Source organism: Haemorhous mexicanus, chromosome 21 (assembly GCF_027477595.1).
Source record: "Haemorhous mexicanus isolate bHaeMex1 chromosome 21, bHaeMex1.pri, whole genome shotgun sequence".
In the NCBI taxonomy this organism is placed as follows: Eukaryota; Metazoa; Chordata; class Aves; order Passeriformes; family Fringillidae; genus Haemorhous; species Haemorhous mexicanus.
Window position 1 is genome coordinate 8,858,886 of NC_082361.1, and position 22,439 is coordinate 8,881,324.

The 22,439-nt window shown below is 57.8% G+C and overlaps 1 protein-coding gene across 1 annotated transcript in view; it reads left to right on the top strand.

Moving 5' to 3' along the window:
- The window catches only part of NIBAN2 (niban apoptosis regulator 2), a 35,568-nt gene extending 13,143 nt beyond the window's left edge, over positions 1–22,425 (top strand). The window contains exons 2-14 of the mRNA XM_059865527.1: positions 2,542–2,672; positions 7,931–8,059; positions 8,152–8,257; positions 9,835–10,002; positions 13,706–13,821; positions 13,902–14,006; positions 15,315–15,477; positions 16,216–16,403; positions 16,574–16,729; positions 17,455–17,571; positions 18,420–18,527; positions 18,636–18,747; positions 19,602–22,425. Of these exons, the coding sequence (XP_059721510.1) occupies positions 2,542–2,672; positions 7,931–8,059; positions 8,152–8,257; positions 9,835–10,002; positions 13,706–13,821; positions 13,902–14,006; positions 15,315–15,477; positions 16,216–16,403; positions 16,574–16,729; positions 17,455–17,571; positions 18,420–18,527; positions 18,636–18,747; positions 19,602–20,929 (2,927 nt within the window). The 3' untranslated portion in view covers positions 20,930–22,425. The remainder of the gene's footprint in view (positions 1–2,541; positions 2,673–7,930; positions 8,060–8,151; positions 8,258–9,834; positions 10,003–13,705; positions 13,822–13,901; positions 14,007–15,314; positions 15,478–16,215; positions 16,404–16,573; positions 16,730–17,454; positions 17,572–18,419; positions 18,528–18,635; positions 18,748–19,601) is intronic.
- The last annotated feature ends 14 nt before the right edge of the window (positions 22,426–22,439 follow it).

Sequence of the window (22,439 nt, forward strand, 5' to 3'; positions counted from 1 at the left end):
GAGGCCAGGAGAGCAGGCCAGGAGGAGAGGCCAAAATCCAGGCTGAGGAATTTTGTGCTGGGATGAGCTGGGGCATCTCATCCTTTGCTGTGAATTTGTTCAGTTTTGGGGGTTTCACCCTGGCACAGCGTGCTGCTGGTCTGTGGTTTGCTCCCGTGGCTGGCAGTGCTGCCATCTCTTCAGGGATGGGTTTATCCCTCCCTGGGCAGCATTTTCCTCTGGAGCTGCTCATCCTGTGGGGATTTGCAACACCTTGCAGCAAAGCTGCTCCTTGTGCTGCTTTGGCTGCCAGCACAGCTCTGGGCTGGCTCCTGCTGCAGATTTTGGCTCCTGCTGCAGATTTTGGCTCCTGCTGCAGATTTTGGCCGCTTCTGCAGATTTTGGCTCCTGCTGGAGGTTTTGGCTGCTGCCAGGCTGTGCCAAGCCGGTGTGGGGGCTGTTTTGTCTGGGTTTGTGCCCCCAGCATCGTGCTGGCTCCAGCACTGGGATGCAGAGCCAGTCCTCCCCGCGCCCATCGCCAGCGCTCCGGCCAAGCCTGAGCTGTCAGAAATTGTTGGAGGAGACTCAAATTCTTCATTTTTCACAGGCTCTGGGGCAAAGTTGACTGGGGAGTTCAAAGTCGAGGCTCTATGTGCCAAAAGCAGCTCGGGGGGGAGTTGTTACTGCAGCCTTGGGATGCTTCAGGATGGGGTTTTGTTATGGGACCCCCGTGTGGGGTTGGGGAGGGGTGGGGAGGTGCTGGGTGGGTCAGGGTGCCCAAGGGTCTCCTCTGGCCACATTGGGGGTGGCAAAGCCTTGCCCCTGCTGCTGGGGGTGGGTTTGCAGTGTGCCCCCACCCCTGCACCCCGGGGCTGCCTGTGGGATGGAGGGGATCTCCTCCAGTGTGGGGTGCAGGGGATTACCTGGCAGCTCAGGCTCTCCCAGCACCTTGGACTCATCCCAGATTGGAGTTTGGGGTCCTGGTGGGGGTCCCTGCCTCAGGTGGGTGAGTGTGGGGGGTCCAGGCTGTCCTTTGCCCTCATCCCAACCCCAATCCCAGCCCTGCTGCAGCACAGGCTGGGAGCCCTTTGAGGGATGGCCCTTGTGGGGCACAGCGGGGTCGGGGGGTGTCAGTGATGTTTGGGCTGGGGAATGGGGAGTTCACCCCAATCCCAGCCAGCTGAGGTGGCCAGAGCAGGGCCAGGAGCTGCACAAGGCTCAGGAAGCTCCGGCACCGCCGGAATCAGCTCAATGTCAGGAATTTCCTGCTGGGGAGAGGAATCCATGAAATTAATGTGAAAGGCCAAAAAAAGAGATCATCCTGACCCTGAAACAGGCCCTGGGCTGCACAGGGAGGGCAGGAGGCAGCGGGTTCTGCCGTGGTCCCTGCACCAAAGGCTGGTCCAGTATTGTGGGTAAGCCAGGACTCTTGAATAATTAATACGATTAAATAGAAGTTGTTTATTGTTTATATTACATACACTCTTATAGATTTTATAAATTACTAAGATTACACTTCTTGTCTGTGTTTTTGATTTGTTCTTTTGCTTTCTGCCTTCATTTTTTCGTGTTTGTGATTGGTTACTGTGTAGGTGTTCTACAGTCTTCTGTTATTTAGTTCTTGTGACCTTGGTATGCAGTCGCTCAGCTTCTTCATTCTTATTTTAGTACAGCTGATGTTTTAGTAGCTTTGATGAATTTGAGGGTTCTTTGAGAAAATTCTGCTAAGAGCAGTTACAGACAGTGTGGCTGGTGCACACTGAGGCTTAAGTTGTTCAGATATAGTTTTATATTCCAGCAGGCAGGAGGGGACTGGGGAGGGGTCTGGGTGGGCTCTGAGGGGCTCAGAGCCCAAACCCAGCCCATGCCTGATGTGGCTTTGCTGTCCTGTTGCAGATGTGAAAAGTGCATATTACATGGCCCTATGCAGATAATTACTATATGTATTATGTTGTATTGATTAGTAGTTCTGTATTAACATTTTAATAGTATGGTAAATGTAGTTTTGTAGTTCAAATGGAACTTTTGTAGTTAAAACAGAAACTATGTATGTGGGACATTTTTTTAAACAAAGGAATGAGGTACTTGCACCGAGATAGCAACCACAGGACTGCTAAATCATTCAGAGAAAGAGAATTTATTGCTCCCTTATCAGAAGAAATTAACTTCTTCCCACCTTGCTCAGCCATGAAAAGCTGTTAGGATTAAGAGGAAGAAGTTGACACTGACCACACAGAATCCTGTGTTTGAATGGGATTTATGCATCATGTATGAGGTGTATGAATGTGCAACAGGTTATTGTTTTTAAGGGTTAATCCTCTGTTAACGTGGGTTCTTTTTCGGGCTTATTTTGCCCAGAAAGAGGTACCCAGACTGTCCTTAACTCTTTGTTTTTATTGTCTCCTATTGTCCTAATCTCAATTTTATTACTCTAGATTATTACTCTAATTATCACTCTACTCAAATTTTTATCACTCTAATTATATTACTATTTTTATAACCATTTTATTACTGTTAAACTTTTAACATTTTAAAACCAAGTGACTGGTGTTTTTCCCACAGAGAGGACGGGGCAGGTGCTGGGCGAGTTCTGCCGCTGCTACAAGGAGCAGTTTGGGGTCGCTCTCTTCAACAGCGTCCGCTATGAGATCGAGGGCACGGGGGGCCCGCAGGCCCAGCTGCTGCACCGCAAGGTGAGGGCTCATCCCAGCTCCCTGTCCTTCCCACAGCAGGGTGAGGGCTCATCCCAGCTCCCTGCCCTTCCCACAGCAGGGTGAGGGCTCATCCCAGCTCCCTGTCCTTCCCACAGCAGGGTGAGGGCTCATCCCAGCTCCCTGTCCTTCCCACAGCAAGGTGAGGGCTCATCCCAGCTCCCTGTCCTTCCCACAGCAGGGTAAGGGCTCATCCCAGCTCCCTGTCCTTCCCACAGCAAGGTGAGGGCTCATCCCAGCTCCCTGTCCTTCCCACAGCAGGGTAAGGGCTCATCCCAGCTCCCTGTCCTTCCCACAGCAAGGTGAGGGCTCATTCCAGCTCCCTGTCCTTCCCACAGCAAGGTGAGGGCTCATCCCAGCTCCCTGTCCTTCCCACAGCAAGGTGAGGGCTCATCCCAGCTCCCTGTCCTTCCCACAGCAAGGTGAGGGCTCATCCCAGCTCCCTGTCCTTCCCACAGCAAGGTGAGGGCTCATTCCAGCTCCCTGTCCTTCCCACAGCAGGGTGAGGGCTCATCCCAGCTCCCTGTCCTTCCCGCAGCAGGGTGAGGGCTCATCCCAGCTCCCTGTCCTTCCCACAGCAAGGTGAGGGCTCATCCCAGCTCCCTGTCCTTCCCACAGCAAGGTGAGGGCTCATCCCAGCTCCCTGTCCTTCCCACAGCAAGGTGAGGGCTCATTCCAGCTCCCTGTCCTTCCCACAGCAGGGTGAGGGCTCATCCCAGCTCCCTGTCCTTCCCGCAGCAGGGTGAGGGCTCATCCCATCTCCCTGTGCTTCCCACAGCAGGGTAAGGGCTCCAGGCCTCCATCCCCAGCTCCCTGTCCTTCCCACAGCAAGATGAGGGCTCCATCTCCATCCCCAGCTCCCTGTCCTTCCCACAGCCCTGGCAACTGGTTCTGGAGCCACTTTAGGGGGGCTCATTCCCCTTGGGTGACTCACTGCTGGGGACTCCCCAGAGCTGGCACCTCCTTTCTGTCCCCCTCCCTGCTGGTGGCCCTGGGGCTCGGGTTCTCCTTGCTGCTGCTGGGCGGAATGTGGCCTGTTCTGCTGGCCCAGCCTGTCCCTGGGGCCTTGTGCACTCCCTGGGCTGGGTTTGTCCCACCCCAGAAGAGCACCCCTGCTGTGTGAGGAGCACGCAGCAGGGTCAGCTGTGGAGATGTCTGTGCTCCATGGGGGGCAGGCTCCAGGGCTGTGCTCCGTGCCAGGGCTGCAGGAGCTCGTGGACCCCTCAGTGCCCCCCTGAGCAGATGTGCCAGGCAGTGTCCTCCTGCTCCTGGGTGTGAGTGCTGCTCCCACCTGGGCACATCCCTGTGGAGGAACAGGAAACGCCTGGCAGGTGTCCCTGACCCCAGAGGTGGCTCTGAGTCTGGGGTTTGTGACTGGGGCTCTGTGGGATCCTGCCTTCCCCTCTTCCCCTTCCTCCTCCTAAGTTAGATCACCTCAGGTGGGGCTGCTCACAAGCTGACATGGCTTGGGGACCTCCCTGGGATGGTTTTCTTAGGGTCCTGCCTGGCCAGGTTGGAGGAGCTGCTGTCCTTGAAAGCAGGAAGAGATGTGATTGCACATGGCCACAGGCTTCTGCTTTTGCTTGCAGCTTAAAGGGGTGGCTCTGTTCAGGAATCTGGGCAATGCCTCCCTGAGCTCAGCCTCAAGCCCTGGGCACTCACAGAGGCCGTGTCCCTGACCCACCTATGGAGGTAACACCTTGCCCAGGCACCAGGATGTGTCCCATCTCCTCGGGGACCTGCCTGGGCCTGGGTGTGTTAGAAAAAACAAAGGAGTGGAGGTTCCTGCTGTCCTCAGCACCCTTGGGTTCCTCAGATATCTTCAGCCCCCCTGGGAGGTGCCTCCATCCCCAGGCTGGTTGCTTCATCCAAAAGCTCCAGCAAGCAGCCCAGGAATGTCTGAGGGACAGCAGCAGGGTTAGGAGGTCAGGGACACTGCACATCTTGGAAAAACCCTGTGTAGAAATAGGAATTCCTCCTGCTCAGTGTCCTGTCTGCTACCCAGCCCCTCCCAGGGTCTTGGCAGTGCCACTGGGACATGTCCCATGTGCTGCCCAGCCCCTCCTAGGGACCCAGCAGTGCCACTGGGATGTGTCTCATGTGCTGCCCAGCCCATCCCAGGGTCCTGGCAGTGCCACTGGGATGTCCCAACACTCCAGACACCACAACTGTGAGGGATGGGCAACTCCAGCTGCACTTTGTGCCCCCCAAACAGGCCCCAAAAAGTTGTGGATGTTACAAGGATGGAGGGTGTCATCCTGCCCAGCCTCAGCTGGGATGTGGCGCTTGAGATTTTTAAATTTTATTTTGTTTATTCCCCTTTTTTTGTGAGCTCTGTGGTGCTGGGAGCAGTGACACCAGGGGTGACACTGGAGGCTCTCCTGGGCAGAGGGGGACAGCAGGACCAGGGTGTGAAGGATGATTCAGGCACCTGAAAGACCAACAAGATAAAACAGCAATGAGAGTATGGAATAAACACATCTGCCTTTGGCCTCTCCAACAATCCAGAGCTGCTGAAAAATCCTCCCTGACACCCTCTGCCCCTGGCCCTGTGACAGGGATTTGGGCACCCCAGGGCTCCCGGGCCTCTCCCTGCCCAGCCCCACAGCCTGGCACACACCTGCCTGTCCCAAATATTTCCTGGAGCTGGGAGGAGCCTCCTGGGTGCCTCCTTGGGGTGGGGAGGGTGTGTGAGGGGGGAAGAGCTGTGCTGGGGCTCCCAGGGTGCTGGTGGCTCCCCGGGGTCCCCAGAGCCGTGTCAGGGCTCAGCCTGGGTTTTATTCCATCAGCAGCTGGTCTGTCCAGCTGTCTGCCCTGGGCAGAGGTTCTGGAGCCACTTTAGGAGGGCTCACTCCCCTTGGGTGAGTCACTGGTCACTCCCCAGAGCTGGCATGTCCTTTCTCTCCCCATCCCTGATGGTGGCCTTGGGGGTCAGTTTCTCATTCCTCCTGCTGGCCCCCAGCCCTGCAGGGCTTGCTTTGGGCTTCCTTTTCCCTCCTCCAAATGCTTTGGGAAGCAGTGAGGGGCAGTGAGGAGCAGCCAAGCTGCTGTCAGACCTTCCCCTACTCAAGGGGGTGTGTGGTCAGGGCTTGGGGAAGGCAGAGAGGTTCCTGTGAGCCAGGAGAAGGGAGAAGAGTGGGAAAAGCTCCTCTCCTCCAGAAGGGTCCTGCTGCTGGGGCAGGGTGGGATCCAAGCCCTGGCTGGTCCCTCCTGGTGGCCACCATGGTGGAGGGTGGGTGGCCATGGCAGAAGAGGCGGCTGCTGCACGCTCCAGCCCTCATGAGAGCTCTCAGCTCTTGTTTATGTTCCTGGGATCATAAAAATTCCTGGGACAAATTGTTGGCTCCCTCAGGCAGGCTGTGTTTGGGATGTTGCAAACGCTGCTGGCCAAAAGGTGCTGGAGAGCCAGGGAGGGTCTGCACAGCCTGGGGGTCACGGGGTGTTCTTGGCCTGGTCCTGGCATGGAATCCTGGCATGGAATCATTTAATGTTTGGGTTGGAAGGGACCTTAAAGCCATCCAGTGCCACCCCTGCCATGGCAGAGACACCTCCCACTGTCCCAGGCTGCTCCCAGCCCTGTCCAGCCTGGCCTTGGGCACTGCCAGGGATCCAGGGGCAGCCCCAGCTGCTCTGGGCACTCTGTGCCAGGGCCTGCCCACCCTGCCAGATGGGTCACCCTTCCCAAAATCCACTCAAAATCTCTTATAGTTTAAAAAAGCTGTCATTGGTCCCAGTGAAGTCCAGAACATCTGAGCATCATCTGTGGGGTGGCTTTGTGCTTTTCCTCTGCCCTGTCCCATCAGAAGACCCTGCTGGGCAGGGTTTGGTTCCTGCCACCTGCAGATGCCCTGGCAGGACCTTCTGGCAGCAGTGGCACACACCCTGCCCCTGCCCCAGGGCAGGGAAATTCCAGCTGGGGCTGGGAAGAGCTGCTGGAGAGCTCAGCTCCAACCTTCCAGTCAGCCAGGGGAGCTGGAGGGGCTCAGCTGAGCTCAGTGTGTCCCTGGGGAGATGCCAGGGGCAGAAGTGTCACCACAGGTGTCACCAGAGGTGTCCCCACGTGCTGGATGAGCCACCCCTCAGAGCTTTTCTAGGGCTGTGCCTGTGGTGCTCCTCAAAGCATCTCCCAGATGCACCAATTCGGGCACCAAAATTTGAACCCTCATGGGAGGTGATGCAGTGGAGATCCTCAGCACGGCCCTGGAGAAGAAACACCCACCCAGGCCACCATGGATGGACCTTGCTGAGCTTCCCAGGGCAGAGCTGTCCCCTCCCTGATCCCCTGTTGTCTCAGTTTGAAAAGACAGGTGTCTGCTAAGGAAGGCAGGAGCCTCCCTTGAAATGGAAAATGTAAACCCCCTCCCACTGAATTATTATAAATTTAAATTTAAGGGGGGCCCTTAATTTTATAATAATGGGAGCAGGAATAACAGTTCTTTACTAGGAAAGAAAATAAAAATAAAATAAACAATGCAGTAAATCAAAACAACCCACTGCCAGAGTCAGAACAGGAGCTGACCCCCAGTGTGTCAGGGTGGTGGCACAGTCCCATCCCAGGGGGGCTCAGGGTGGTGGCACAGTCCCATCCCAGGGGGGCTCAGGGTGGTGGCACAGTCCCATCCCAGGGGGGCTCAGGGTGGTGGCACAGTCCCATCCCAGGGGGGCTCAGGGTGGTGGCACAGTCCCATCCCAGGGGGGCTCAGGGTGGTGGCACAGTCCCACCCCAGGCTGGCTCAGGGTGGTGGCACAGTCCCATCCCAGGGGGGCTCAGGGTGGTGGCACAGTCCCATCCCAGGGGGGCTCAGCCCTCCTGCAGTGCCAGCTGTGGTTCTGCTGGAGCAGGGATCCTGCACAAGGGGGGAGTTTTCCTCTGGAGCTCCAGGGCTGCTGGAGATGGGCCTGCTCTCCCTCTGGGAATGCAGGGCAGCAGAAAGCTGCTCCTCTGGGAATGCAGTGGGCAAGGGCTGCTGTGCTGTTCCCAGGGCAGATTGGATCCAGGTAGGAATGCTTGGCTCCTCCCCTGGGCGGAGCATCTCCCCATGGGATGCTGGAATTTGATCAGCCCTGCAGGGACACTCCCTGGCCATGGACAGAAGAGATCTCCTGGAGGGAGGATTGGCTGTGGGAGAGATAAAGAAACCTGCCCAGTGAACAGAGAGAACTGCCCCAGCTCTGACAGATGAGGGTAGAGCACAGATTGCTTGGCAGTCTGGGACACCTGTGCTGTCCCCTCCCTGCAGGTTCCACTGGAGGACCACGTCATCTACTCAGGCAACATCTTCCAGTACATCGAGGAGAACAAGAAGTGGAGGAACCGCTTCTGCGTGGTGCCCCACAACTACGGGCTGGTCCTCTACGAGAACAAACTGGTGAGGACAGCCCCCCTTTCACCCATCTCCAGCGGGGTCATTCCCCAGGGAACACCCCAGGGGACACCTCATCCATGACCATTTCTGTTCAGGCCTATGAGCGGGAGCAGCCGCCCCGGGTGTTGGTCAACAGTGCTGGCTACAAGGTCCTCACCTCCGTGGAGCAGTACCTGGAGCTGGTCAACAACAGCCTGCCTGGTGAGGGCCCTGCTGGAGAAACCCCCCTCTGGGTGGGTTTGGGGCTGTGATCCCTGAGGGACTTCAGAAAAGGGTGATTGTGGGATGTAGCATTCCTGAGGACCTTCAGAAAAGGGTGATTTTGGGGTGTAGCATCCATAAAGGTCTTCTGGAAGGGGCAGGTTTGGGGTGTAGCATCCCTGGGAACCTACTGGAAAGGATAAGGGCCTTCAGAAAAGGGTGATTGTGGGGTGTAGCATCCATAAAGACCTTCTGGAAGGGGTAGGTTTGGGGTATAGCATCCCTAAGGACCCTCAGAAAAGGGTGATTTGGAGGTGTAGCATCCCTGGGAACCTTCAGAAAAGGTGGGATTGGGTCACTGTATCCTTGAAGACCCTCAGAAAGGGGTGGTCTTAGGGTGTAGCATCCCTGAGGATGATTTTGGGGTGTAGCATCCCTGAGGACCTTTTGGAAAGGGTGGGGTTGGGATGTAGTATCCTTGAAAAGAGCTTCTGGAAGGGGTAGGCGTGGGTATGGCATTCCTGGGGACCTTTGGGTAGAGGCTGTTTTAGGGTGCAGCATCCCAGGGATGCTCGAAGGGATCCTTTTAGGGTGTAGAATCTCTGAGGGCCTTCTGGAAAAAGTGGGGTTTGGGTGTAGCATCCTTGAAGACCTTCAGGAATGGGGTTTTTTGGGATTTGTTTATTTTGTATTTTTTTTCTGGACACCTTTGGGAAGTGGTGGTTTTGGGTAGTGGGGTTGTAGGGAAGGAGAACAGCCCTGTCTTGTGTGTGGGGGCTGCTCAGGTCCTGCCACAGCCGCGAGGGAGGGAGGGGAGGGGAGGGGGGGGGGGGGGGTAGGGAGGGAGGGAGGGAGGGAGGGAGGGAGGAAGGAAGGAAGGAAGGAAGGAAGGAAGGAAGGAAGGAAGGAAGGAAGGAAGGAAGGAAGGAAGGAAGGAAGGAAGGAAGGAAGGAAGGAAGGAAGGAAGGAAGGAAGGAAGGAAGGAAGGAAGGAAGGAAGTGGCGGAAGGAAGGAAGTGGCGGAAGGAAGGGAGGAAGGGAGGAAGGGAGGAAGGGAGGAAGGAAGGAAGGAAGGAAGGAAGGAAGGAAGGAAGGAAGGAAGGAAGGAAGGAAGGAAGGAAGGAAGGAAGGAAGGAAGGAAGGAAGGAAGGAAGTGGCGGAAGGAAGGAAGTGGCGGAAGGAAGGAAGGAAGGGAGGAAGGGAGGAAGGGAGGAAGGGAGGAAGGAAGGAAGGAAGGAAGGAAGGAAGGAAGGAAGGAAGGAAGGAAGGAAGGAAGGAAGGAAGGAAGGAAGGAAGGAAGGAAGGAAGGAAAATAATAGGAAGGAAAATGTGTCCATGTCTCCATGAGAACCACATGATTTTTAATTACTTTTAATTTTACTTTTCAATGTACATTCTGATCCTTTTTGGAAAAAAGAGGCTCTTTTTGCTTTTTTTTTTTTTTTGGAACAACTCCCAGCAAAGCCCTGGGAAGGAGCTGGAGGGTCTGTGTGTCTCTGCTGGACACCCCCAACCCTGCAGCTTCTCCATCCCTGTCAGGCCCCATCTCCCCCTGAAACCACCCCCGCTTTTCTGCAGGTGTGACACCGAAATCTGGGCACTCTCCCATCCTGAAGTGCCCCACGGATTTCCCCCTGGTGCTGTGGCACCCCTATGCCCGGCACTACTATTTCTGTGTGATGACGGGCAAGGAGCAGGAGAAGTGGCGGGCGGTGTTCCAGGACTGCGTGCGGCACTGCAACAACGGTGGGTGACACCCGGGGACACTGCAGCCACCTCCTGCTCCACAGGCACCTGCAGAGGCCAGGCTGGGTTGTGGGAGAGGGGATGGCTTGGAGCTCATGAGGAGGAGCTGGGTGGGAGTTGTTGAGGAACTTTGGAGTAGGGAAGTGTAGCCACATTTCTGTTCACAGAGAAAAGCAAGGCACAATTCTTCCCAAGAATATTTCTAGGTTTTTCCTTTCTCTGAGAAAGGAAACCCAGAAATATTCTTGGGAAGAATTGTGCCTTGCTTTTCTCTGTGAAGAGAAATATGGCTACAGGGAAGGATCCAGGGAGGTCCTGGAGGGGCTCCAGGAGAGCTGTAGAGGGATTTTGGACAAGAGATGGAGGGACAGGACACAGTGAATGGCTGCCACTGCCAGAGGGCAGGGCTGGATGGGATCTTGGGAATTAGGAATTGTTCCCTGGCAGCGTGGGCAGGCCCTGGCACAGGGTGCCCAGAGCAGCTGGGGCTGCCCCTGGATCCTTGGCAGTGCCCAAGGCCAGGTTAGAAGCACCCTGGGGTAGTAGGAGGTGTCTCTGCCCACAGGAAGGAGTGGAAGAGGAAGATTTTAAGGTCCCTTTTAACCCAAACCAGTCTGGGATTCCATGACGGAGGTTCTCATCAATGCCAGCATCACCCCCAGCTCCCTGGAGCATCCCTGTGCCCAGCTCCATCCTTTGCCCATGAGGAAGTATTTCCAGGAGCCAGCACAGAGCCTGGCTCCAGAGCTGCCCTGATGCCTATTTCCCACCTTGAGGGAGAAAATATTTGTAAATTAAAGTCATCAACCCCCAAAATCCCCCTGAGGGCTGCCAGGGCTGTGGGCAGGGGGTGCAGGGCTCTGGGCAGGGATGCAGGGCTGTGCAGCTGGGTGGAGGCAGGACCTGCCTCCCACATCAGTGATACTCTGACAGGAAAACATGATTTTCCTGCTTGGCTGTGGCCTGGGCACTCCTGAGCTGAGCCCCAAGTCCTGGCCATGCTTGGGATGGTGAGACATTTCCTGAGGAAGGCAGTGCCAGAGCTGAAACCTGCTCAAAATCAGGTGTTTTAGTGGGCATTTAGACTCTGCCCAATTGCTAAATCCTTCTTTTATTCCTGGGAACTCTGGGTAGCCTCAGTTTTGCCTCAGTTTCACCAGAGCTGCTGTAATAGGATGAGATCTGGAGTCTGGGTTTCACTGAGGGTTCCATCCTCCCATATTGTATTAAATCTCCTGAAAAACTGCTCTTTTTATTTTGTGCTGGGGGTCTCTGAGCTCATTGGGCTGAATGTGCCCCCTCCTTTGTGTGGGGGTGGGTGCTGTGACCCCTCATCCCCCTGAGGATCATTTCTGGATGAGCTCAGCACCCCAGAACCCCTCTGTGCTGGCTGGAGCAGCAGCTGTGAGCAAAACCAGCTCTGGATAAAAGAAGAATTGATCTCCTGCTAACAAACCCCCAATTTTCATCTCTAATTCCCCTCCCACCTGCTGGGTGCTGCTGTGAGACACAGGGGAGGTGTGAGCCCCTCCACCACCCCCTCTGCCAGCCGTGGTTGTGCCAGAAAATCCTCTCCTCCCTTTCCTTCTCCTCAGCATGTGATGGAAAAGCCTTCCCAAGTGGGCAATGGCCAAGGAGGGCTCGGTGCTGCATTCCTCCAGCCCGGATTTGTCTGTGACTTTGTTCTTCCTGCCCCTCTCTGCTCCTGGGAGCTCCAGGATCCTGTTTCATATTCCATGAAGGCTCTTTTGTTGTTGGAAAGCACTTTAGGTTGTTGGGGTTTTTTTTCTCCCCTAAATTAGAGGCTCTGTTTCTGCCTCTGGTTGTGATTGGTGTGGGAATTTTCAGCTCCCTGTCTCAGACTGTGTTTGTGTAACAGCAGCTCCTCTGTAAGGACTGGGGATGTGCAGCTCTGTTCCTCACACAGACAGGGACAGCCTGGTGTCCCTGGAGCCCCTGGCTGCTCCAAAACTGTCCCTTGTCCAGTCTGGTGTCACCTGGGGCTGGGCAGTGCCCACCCCCAGTGCTCCTGCCCCCTTGTTGCAGGATGGTTTGAATTAAAAGGGACCTTAAAGCCCATCCAGTGCCACCCCTGCCATGGGCAGGGACACCTCCCACTGTCCCACACTGTTCCAGTCCTGTCCAGCCTGGCCTTGGGCACTGCCAGGGATCCAGGGGCAGCCCCAGCTGCTCTGGGCACTCTGTGTCAGGGCCTGCCCATCCTCACAGGGAACGATTCCTAATTCCCAATATCCCATCCAGCCCTGCCCTCTGGCAGTGGGAGCCATTCCCTGTGTCCTGGCACTCCAGGTTCTTAACCTCACATTAATGAAGGAAACTCATTAAATTTGCCCTGGGAAGTGGCACAGGGGCTTCTTGCACCAGCCCTGCCTGGACAGGGTGCAGGGCTGGGGACAGACTCAGGGATGTACCCAGGCTCAGCCTGGAGTGAGTGACCTTGGGAAGGCTCTTGGGAGGCAAATCCTACCCCAGGCCTGGCAGGGACAGGAGGTGAGGATTGTCCCACCTGGGAGGGGATCTGAGCTCCATGGGTGGAGCAGCTCCAACCCCTAGAAGCTCAGCCCAGCTCTGGCTCCCACCAAAGACTGGGAAAGAAGCAGATTTTACCTTCTCAGTGCTTTTCCCCCCTGATTATTAAGCTGCCCCTTAGCAAAAGCTGCTTAGGCTTGGAGTTAATTGTAATCACCTTAGAAAAGTCTGTGTGCACTAGGAGAGATCTGCTCACTGCCCCAGGCTGTCTGTCCTGGACACCTCGCCATGTCCCCAGCCCTGCCAGGTGCTGTCGGAGGTGTCAGCTGTGTCCCCAGCCCTGCCAGGTGCTGTCGGAGGTGTCAGCACTGCAGGGATGATCCTCTGGAGCTTCCCAGCAGGCTCAGATCCCATCCTGATCCCCTCCTCTGGGCATGGGGAGGGGAGCTGGGCTGGAGGGCTCTCTCCCAGGGGTGTTTCCCTGTCTGACAGGGACCTGCAGAGCCCTGACAGGCAGGGACAAGGCAGGGACACGCATGGGATGTGTGGCACAGCTCTTGGGCTGTCCTGCCTGCCTGCCTGCTGTTCTCATTTCCTGCTGGGTGCAGTGGCAGGCTGGGGGTGACACCCGAGCCCCCCTCGTGCTGCAGTGACTCACCCGGGGACAGCCTGGCCCTGACTCACTCCTGAGGCCTCTTGGCCACTTTTCTCTTCCTTCCCAGCCACGCTGCTCCCTACAGGGCCCCTCTTCCTGCAGCCCCCCAGCTGCTCCCTACAGGGCCCCTCTTCCTGCAGCTCCCTGGGTGCTTTGTGGGGTTGGGGGTCACTGAACCCCCCCATCCTGGTGAGCTCCTGCTCCTGCTGTGCCTTTGGAGCTCACTGAGTTCCCATTTCCCTGTGCACCATTTGAGGTTACTGAGTCCCCAGGTCCCCGTGCACCATTTGGGGTCACTGAGGCCCCATCCTACCCAGCCTCCCTGCCCTCGGGGTAGCTCTGGAGGGGATCACTCTGGAAGTATCAAGAGCCCCCCAACCCCAGTTGCCCCCCACCCTGTCAGGGACAGTGCCTTGGGACAGGATCCCCAACCTTGGTGACAGCCCTGGGGGCTTGCACGGGTCCCGGGGTGTGGGGGAAGCACACAGAGGTGGGCTGGGGGTGCTGGGCTGCCCCTCACTCCCACTTCCAGGCTGCTCAGCCGTGTCCCCTCCTCAGGGATCTCGGAGGACTCCAAAGTGGAGGCTCCCGCCTTCACGGACGCCATCCGCATGTACCGGCAGTCCAAGGAGCAGTACGGCACCTGGGACATGCTCTGCGGGAACGAGACCCAGGTGAGCACCGCACCCCCAAACCGGGCACAGAGGGCTGTGGGGGGCTCAGCAGGCTCCCCAAAAACCTCCTGCTTCCACAGGTCCTGAGCAACCTGGTGATGGAGGAGCTGCTCCCCGAGCTGAGGAGCGCCATCGGCCCCCGGCTGAAGGGCAAAGCCCCGGAGCGCCAGCGGACCTGGATCCAGGTGTGGGGCTGGGGCTGCCGGGGGATCCCCACCGTCCCTGCCCTCCCCCTGCCTGCACACCCGGCTTGGGGAGCCTCTCCTCCCCGCTGGGCTCGGTGCCCACCGGCTTCGCTGCCCCCTTCTCCCGGCCCCTTCGGAAGAATCCGTCTTTTCTCCAGAGTGGATTTTTAAAGCTCCTTCTGTGCCCCTGCCCAGCCCTGCCCAGCCCCGCCTGGGGCCAGCCGAGCAAACAGGAGGAAGCCCAGCCCCGGAGCGAAGCCCGTCCCGGCTATTTTTAGCGAGCCATTTTTAGAGCAACGCGGGCTAAATCCAGCCCAGACCGTTGCGAAAGACTGAGGGCTCTTCAGAACTGCCTGTTAAAACCTTAAACCCCGATAATTACCACCAGGCTCGTAATGGGCCACTTGAGCAGCCTGAAAACACACAAACCCTGCTTTTCCAATAGCTGCTGTGGCTGGGAAGGAGGGAGGAGGGGAGGGCTCTGCATCCTGCCGGTCCCAAAATCGCAGCCTTTGGCTGCAAAGTGAGCGTGAAGTCTCAGCGAGCGGCTCCATCCTGCTCAGGAGGTTGGCTCTGGGAGCACAGGGAGGGGGAACAGGGCTGGGAACAGATTTCAGGGTGGGCTGGGGTTCTCCTGCTTGGACCAGCATCCCCAGACCTGCAGCATCCCCAGACCTGCAGCATCCCCAGACCTGCAGCACTTCCAGACCTGTAGCATCCCCAGACCTGCAGCATCCCCAGACCTGCAGCATCTCCAGACCTGTAGCATTCCTAGACATGCAGCATTTCCAGACCTGCAGCATCTCCAGACCTGTAGCATTCCTGGACATGCAGCACCCCCAGACCTGCAGCATCCCCAGCCCTGTAGCATTCCTAGACATGCAGCATCCCCAGACCTGCAGCATCTCCAGACCTGTAGCATTTCTGGACATGCAGCATCCCCAGACCTGCAGCATTTCCAGACCTGCAGCATCTCCAGACCTGTAGCATTCCTGGACATGCAGCATCCCCAGACCTGCAGCATCCCCAGCCCTGCAGCCTCCCCTGCCCTGCCTGGGGCAGGTTGCCTGATGGAGGCAGCACTCACCTCTCTGCCCCTCGAGCACCACTTGAAAGCAGTTTCTGCACTGCAGGAGCTCCATCTCACACCGCTGGGGGGTCCCTGGTGTGGAAACCCCTGGCGGGCTGTGGGGAAGGGTCCTGTCAGGGCACAGGGGGTGGCTCAGCAGGTCCTGCAGCCAGCTGGAGCTGCAGGCGATGGTTGGGGGTGCACCTGGAGGGTCTCTGACCCCCCACCTGTGCCCCCAGGTGTCAGATGCTGTCTATAGGATGGTCTATGAGCTGGCCAAGGCGCAGTACGACACAGCCGTGGCCAGGTGTGAGCAGGAGCGGCCGCAGCTGGAGAGCACCATCCGCACGGACATGGACCAGATCATCACCTCCAAGGAGCACCTGGCCAGCAAGATCCGAGGTACAGGGATGCCCTGGCATGTGTGGGTGTGCCCATGGCTCCTGGAGGGCTGTTCCCAGGGTGCAGCACAGCCCCTGGCACCTTTGGGAGGTGCATGTCCCCACTGGCATTGTCCCAGGGGGTCAGGGACAAGGTGGGCAGTCACCCCCTATAGTGAAACAAGGTGACCCCTGAGGCAGGAAAAGATTGGCATCTGACTCTATTGATTCAGAATGCTGAACACTCACTTTAATAAAACTATATTATATTACATTATAACTATATTAAAGAGAGATATTATACTATATCATACTTACTGCTAACTGAAAAACTCATGACTGTTGGCAGACTGACAGTCCACACAGCTCGGACTTGATAGGCTCATTAACATAATAACCAGAATCTAATTACCAAATTCCATTCTACGTGTGCAAAACACTAGGAGCAGCAAGCAGAGATAAAAATTGTTTTCTCTCTGTGCTTCCTCAGGAAAAATCCTGAGAGAGAGAATTATGTTTCTTTCTGTTCGGAGAATGTGAATGCCACAACCCCCTGGCACGGCCGTGGGGCAGGAGTGGGTTCAGGACAGACCAGGGGCACTCTGCAGGAATTCCTTGTGTTGCTGTGAAAGGGGGAGACTCCTCCTGGAGGGGTTTGGGAGCAGAGGCAGTTCCTCTTCGCTGGGGTGGGTGTAGGATGTGATGTGACGGGCTGGAAGGACAGAGGAGCCTCTTCATCCTCATCCCTGGTCTTTCCCAGCCTTTGTCCTGCCCAAGGCAGAGGTCTGTGTCCGTAACCACGTCCAGCCCTACATCTCCTCCATCCTGGAGGCCCTGATGACCCCCACGAGCCAGGGCTTTGCCGAGGCACGGGAGGTGTTCTTCAAGGAGGTGACCGACATGAACATGAACGTTGTCAACGAGGGCGGCCTGGAGAAGCTGGTGGAGGTGAGACCTGGTGGTGCTCCTTGCCAGCTTAGGGGTGACAGGGCCAGTCCTGCTTCCACCCCCAGTGTGGACAGCATTGGGACAGCCCAGGCTGAGGAGAGCCCACCCATGTGGGGTGGAATGTCCCTGCCCTGAGTACATGGAGAGGCTGAGCTTGGCTTTGTCCCCAGTACATGGAGAAGCTCTCCCACCTGGCCTTCCACCCTGTGAAGATGCAGTCATGCTATGAGAAGATGGACCAGCTGAAACTGGAGGGTCTTCAGCAGCGATTCGATGTCTCCAGCACATCTGTCTTCAAGCAGAGGGCCCAGATCCACATGAGACAGGTGGGATGGAGACCAGGGTCCTCCCCATCCCCCTGGGCTGGGAACAGAGGTCTGGGGAGCCCAGGCTGGATGTCTGTGCTGCCTCTTTGGTCTGCAGCCCATGGTGGGCTTGGGCATCCAGGCAGAGCTGCCCCGGTCTGGGATGTCTGTGCTGTCTCTTTGGTCTGGAGCCCATGATGGGCTTGGGCATCCCAGCACAGCTGCCCCTTTGTCACAGAGCCCACTGGCACCAGCAAGGCCAGTAAGCCAGTTCTGGGGTCTGATCCAGCCTAAGCTGGTGTGGAGTTGAGGAGGATGAGGGGATGCCACACCAGCTCTGAGCAACCTCCTCTCCCAACAGCCTTAATCCTGGGGTAGAGGGCTGTGGATGCCATGATGGGAGGAAAGGGATTTGTACAGAGTGAAGGCTCTTTGCTGTTGGATATTGGGAAGGAATTCTTCCCTGTGAGGGTGGGGAGGCCCTGGCACAGGGTGCCCAGAGCAGCTGGAGCTGCCCCTAGATCCCTGGCATTGCCTGAGACCAGGCTGGACAGGGCTGGGAGCAGCCTGGGACAGTGGGAGGTGTCCCTGCCATGGCAGGGGTGGCACTGGATGATTTTAGAGTCCCTTCCACCCCAAACCAGTGGGGCTCTGTGCTAAGTCTCACCTCGGTGTGGCAGTGCCCCAAGAGCCCCCTGCCCACCCTTTGGGTGCTCCCCATGCTCACCACGTGTCTCTGGTGGCAGCAAATGGACGATGCTGTGTACACCTTCGAGACCCTGCTGCACCAGGAGCTGAGCAAGCTGCAGGGCAAGGACGACCTGTGCAAGTCCATCCAGCGCATCCTCGAGAGGGTGCTCAAGGTGAGCTGAAATAGGAGCTTTTTTGAGCTAGGTCTTATAAGCTTTTGGAGGTCTATTTCACACCCAAGATAGCTCAGCTACCTTTGGAAGCATAAAATTAGCAGGATGGCTTCTGTTGCAGTGTTGGAAACAAAAAGGTTTTATTAAAAAGGCAAAATAACAAACTATAGAGAAAACCCGAGCCAGGTGCAAGAGGTTCTTGCTCTTGGTAAAACACCTCACAAAAGAATTAGTTTCTTTTTTCTCTTCTTTTTCTAGTAAATTGCCCAGGCAGGACTTTTTTGGCTCCTGTCCAACTGGCAATCCTTAAGTTTGAGGTGAAGTCCCCCAGGTCCTATGTGATGCCTTTTTCACCTAATCAAGGAGAGAAACTTCTGGGCTTCTTTCCTTTTTAAGTGGACAAAGGAGAGTTTTGTCACTCCGTCAACAAGGGGCACATTCCTACAGTGAGCCAGGGGGTCAGGCCTTTGATGGCCTTTGGTGGCCTTGTTCCTTGGCCAGGGAAGAGGCTAGCAGTGATGTTATCTATTTCAAAAGTCTTAGGGGTTTCATGGATTTTGCTGGGAGCAGGCAAGTGGGAAATCACCTGGAGGAGCCAGGTCCCCTCTGAGCACATCTGTAAAAGCCCCCCAGGGTTCAGACTGGCCCTCAAACCCTCCTGCAGCCAGTAGTGGAGGAGTTGGCTCTTCCAGGCTCAGAAACACTGGGAAATAGCTGGAGAGAGGGATGTGAGGCCAGAGGGGTCTGTGTGAATGGGCTGGGGGGCAAATCTCAGGGGTTTGTGCCCGTGGGCAGGGGGCTGCCAGCCCACAGCCCTGGCTGACCCGGGGCACCCTCTCACCCTGCAGAAATTTGACTATGACAGCAGCACTGTGAGGAAGAAGTTCTTCAGGGAGGCCCTGCTGCAGATCACCATCCCCTTCCTGCTGAAAAAGCTGGCACCCACCTGCAAGGGGGTAAGAGGGGAAGGTTTGGGGTGCAGGGAAGAACTGTCCACCCCCATGGAGGGGCTGGAGCATTCATTCCCCCCAGCCTGCTGGGCTGAGCTGCCTCTCCCCTGGCAGGAATTAGCCAAGTTTCAGGAGCTGATCTTCGAGGACTTCGCCAGCTTCATCCTGGTGGAGAACACCTACGAGGAGGTGGTGCTGCAGTCGGTGATGAAAGACATCATGCAAGGTAGGGTCCTGTGGCACCTGCTGAGGAGGGGGTGACCTCTGCAGGGTGCTGTGTGAGGAGGAGGTGACCCCATGTAGGGTGCTGGGGCCTGTGTGAGGATGGGGTGACCTCTGCAGAGTGCTGGGGGCTGTGTGAGGACGAGGTGACCTCTGCAAGGTGCTGGGGGCTGTGTGAGGAGGGGGTGACCTCTGCAGGGTGCTGGGGGCTGTGTGAAGAGGGAGTGACCTCTGCAGAGTGCTGGGGGCTGTGTGAGGACGAGGTGACCTCTGCAAGGTGCTGGGGGCTGTGTGAGGAGGGAGTGACCTCTGCAGGGTGCTAGGGGCTGTGTGAGGAGGGAGTGACCTCTGCAGGGTGCTGGGGGCTGTACAGGATTTTGGGGACACCCTATGATAGGGGCTGTATAAGGAGGAGTGCTCCCACACAGAGCCAGGTGGGGGCTGTACAAGGAGGGGTGGACTCTGTGCTGGGGGCTGTGTAAGGAAGAAGGGGTGACCCCATGTAGGGTGCTGGGAGGGTCTCTGAGGAGAGGTGATCCCATTCAGGAGATCAGGTCAGGACTCTATAAGGAGGGGTGACCCCATACAGGATGCTGGGGACTCTATAAGGAGGGGTGACCCTGTGCAGGATGCTGGGGACTCTGTAAGGAGGGGTGACCCCATACAGGGTGCTGGGGGCTGCCCCAGAAGCAGCTTTCCCACCTGGCTTCCCCCCTGGCAGGGCTGAGCAGTGGGTGGGATGCTGCCCCCCCTGCCCAGATCCAGCCACCTCTCCCATCACCCCCGGGGAGGACTGGGCAAGGTGCCCCAGCCTGGCAGTGCCCGCAGCCCCCGTGAGCTGTCCCTCCCTGTCCCTAGCTGTGAAGGAGGCGGCCGTGCAGCGGAAGCACAACCTGTACAGGGACAGCATGGTGATGCACAACAGCGATCCCAACCTGCACCTGCTGGGAGAGGGCCTGCCCATCGACTGGAGCGAGGAGTACAGCGGGCAGCCCGAGCCCGAGGCGGCGGCCGAGCGGCGCCGCAGGGCCAAGCAGGTGGTGTCGGTCATCCAGGACGACGAGGGGGCCCTGCCCTATGGGGCCGAGGTGCTGCTGCAGCCCGGCTCCCCCGAGCCACGGCAGCCAGAGGAGGCACATCCCGGGGTGCCCCCGAGCCCCCCGGATGCGGTGCAGGAGATCCGGGAGGCGCTGGCACAGGAGAGCCTGGGGGATGGAGCCGGGGCGGAGGAGCGGCTGATGAACGGCACCGAGGGCAGCGGTGCCAGCGAGGAGAGCGTGCTGCTGGCAGGGGCTGTCCCAGGGGCTGCCACACAGCAGGGTCCAGCCCGTGATGGCGACGGGGTGCGCTGTGCCACAGCGGCATCACCAGCACCCGGAGCTGAGATCCCATCAGGGACGGGCAGAGAACGTGTCACACCAGCATCGTCACCTGTTCCTGGAGCTGAGGTGTCATCAGGGGGGCAGCGTGCCACACCAGCATCGTCACCTGTCTCTGGAGCTGAGGTCCCATCAGGAGCTGGGAGAGAACGTGTCACAGCAGCATCCTCACCTGTCCCTGGAGCTGAGATCCCATCAGGGACGGAGAGAGAACGTGTCACACCAGTATCGTCACCTGTCCCTGGAGCCGAGGTCCCGTCAGGAGGTGGGACACGCCGGGCTGCACCAGCACCCCCTGTGCCCGGAGCTGAGGTGTCATCAGGGGGGCAGTGTGCCAGAGCAGCACTGTCACCTGTCCCTGGAGCTGAGGTCCCATCTGGGACTGGGAGACAACGTCCTGCACCAGCATCACCTGTGCCCAGAGCTGATGTCCCTTCAGAGGCTGAGGTGCCCCATGCCACACCAAGATCATCCGTGCCAGCTTCCCCCGTGTCTGGAGCTGATGTCCCATCAGGGGCTGAGGTGCCACACGTCACACCAAGGTCATCCGTGCCAGCGTCCCCCGTGCCTAGGGCTGACCCATCAGTGCCCAGCGTGCCACACGGCACAGCAGCCCCGGCCAGCCCCCAAGCCGATGTCCCAGCAGAGGCCGAGGTGCCCCGTGTCACAGCAGCACCACCCGGAGGCCAGAGCCCATCACCAGCGTGTCACCAGCACGGTGACAAGGAGACAGGCGAGCACGGGGACAGCCCCCCGCAGCCCAGGGGCACCACAGAGAGCGGTGAGGGGGTGCAGACTGAGTTCTAGCCCCAGCCCCTGCCATGGACTGGCCCTGGGGGAGGGGGATAGGACCCCCGGGATGGAGAGCAGCACTGCGGGAGAGGGAGGGGATGGGGACACCGAGACCTTACTGCCTGAGGGGGTCCCGCTGCCCTGGGGGGCTGCCCACAGCCACAGCCCCACTGGGTCTGACTGGGGCAGCCCCAGCCTGGCATGGGGCATCCCCTGCGCTCTGCTCTGTCCTTCTTCTGCCTTATTTTCTTTCCTACTGAGGAGATGCTTTACTAAAGAGCTTTATTTGCCCCCCACACCAGTGCCTGGGGCTGCTGGGGGGGCTGGCACTAGCCCTGCTGAGGGTGGCTGTGTGGGACACTCCTGGCTGTCCCCGGGGTTGTCCTTGCCCTGATCTTTCCTGGAAGCCTGCCCACTGCCACCCATCTGGGGTGCTCCTGGGACCCTGCCCACTGCCACCCACCTGGCCAGCTTCAGGAGTGCCAGTGGGAATGGGGGCTGCAAACAGGGACATGACAGGGACAGCAATGCTGGGGGGGCGGGGGGGGTGTTGAGCCACTGCTGAAGGGGAGAGCACTGGGGCAGGCGTGGGTTGCTGGTGCCCAGACTGGGCTCACAGCATCCAGGCTGGGCTCACAGCACCCAGCTAGAGCTCACAGCACCCAGACTGGGCTCACAGCATCCAGCTAGAGCTCACAGCACCCAGACTGGGCTCACAGCACCCAGCTAGAGCTCACAGCATCCAGACTGCGCTCAGAGCACCCAGACTGGGCTCACAGCACCCAGCTAGAGCTCATAGCACCCAGACTGGGCTCACAACACCCAGACTGGGCTCACAGCATCCAGGCTGGGCTCCTGGTAACCTGGTACCCAGGTTGGGCTCAGAGCACCCAGTGCCCTCCCCCCAGCCACCCTCACCCCTAGGAGCTATTCTAGGAGCTATTTTAAGTTCAGAGTTCAGTCTCTGGGGGAAGGTTGCACTCATGCCGTGTCCCAGCTGTGCCTGGCAGGACTGGGATAATTCCAGGCTCAGCTTGCTGTACAGTGGAGAGATCCCAGTCCTTGCCCTCCAGATCCCCTCAGCACCTTCCATGGATGGTTTCTCCAAATTTGCAGATTTTGGCATCTGCTGTGATGGCTGAGCAAAGAGCAGGGGTTTCCTGACCCCCCCCCACCCGCCATGTGTCATGGGGACAGGAGTGCTGCAGCCCCCACACAGTGATGCCCTAAGCCCTGGAGGTGCTGGGGGTCTGCAGGACCCCTGGGTGTGACACCTGGAGCAGGTACCAGCACCCCAACACCCACCTGTGCCTAGCTGCCTCAGAAGGGGGGTGCCCAGCCTAACCCACTCAGGGGGGCCCCCAAAGTGCCTTGGGAGGCCCCTCTCAAAGTGCCTTTCTCTGTGAACTTCAAACCTGTCTCTTCCAGGATATTTTATTAAGAAAGTTATACAAATGTTTAAAGATATGCTTATAATAATTAATAAAATGGAAAAGCTTTATTTAAAGCCAGAGGAGACTCTCAT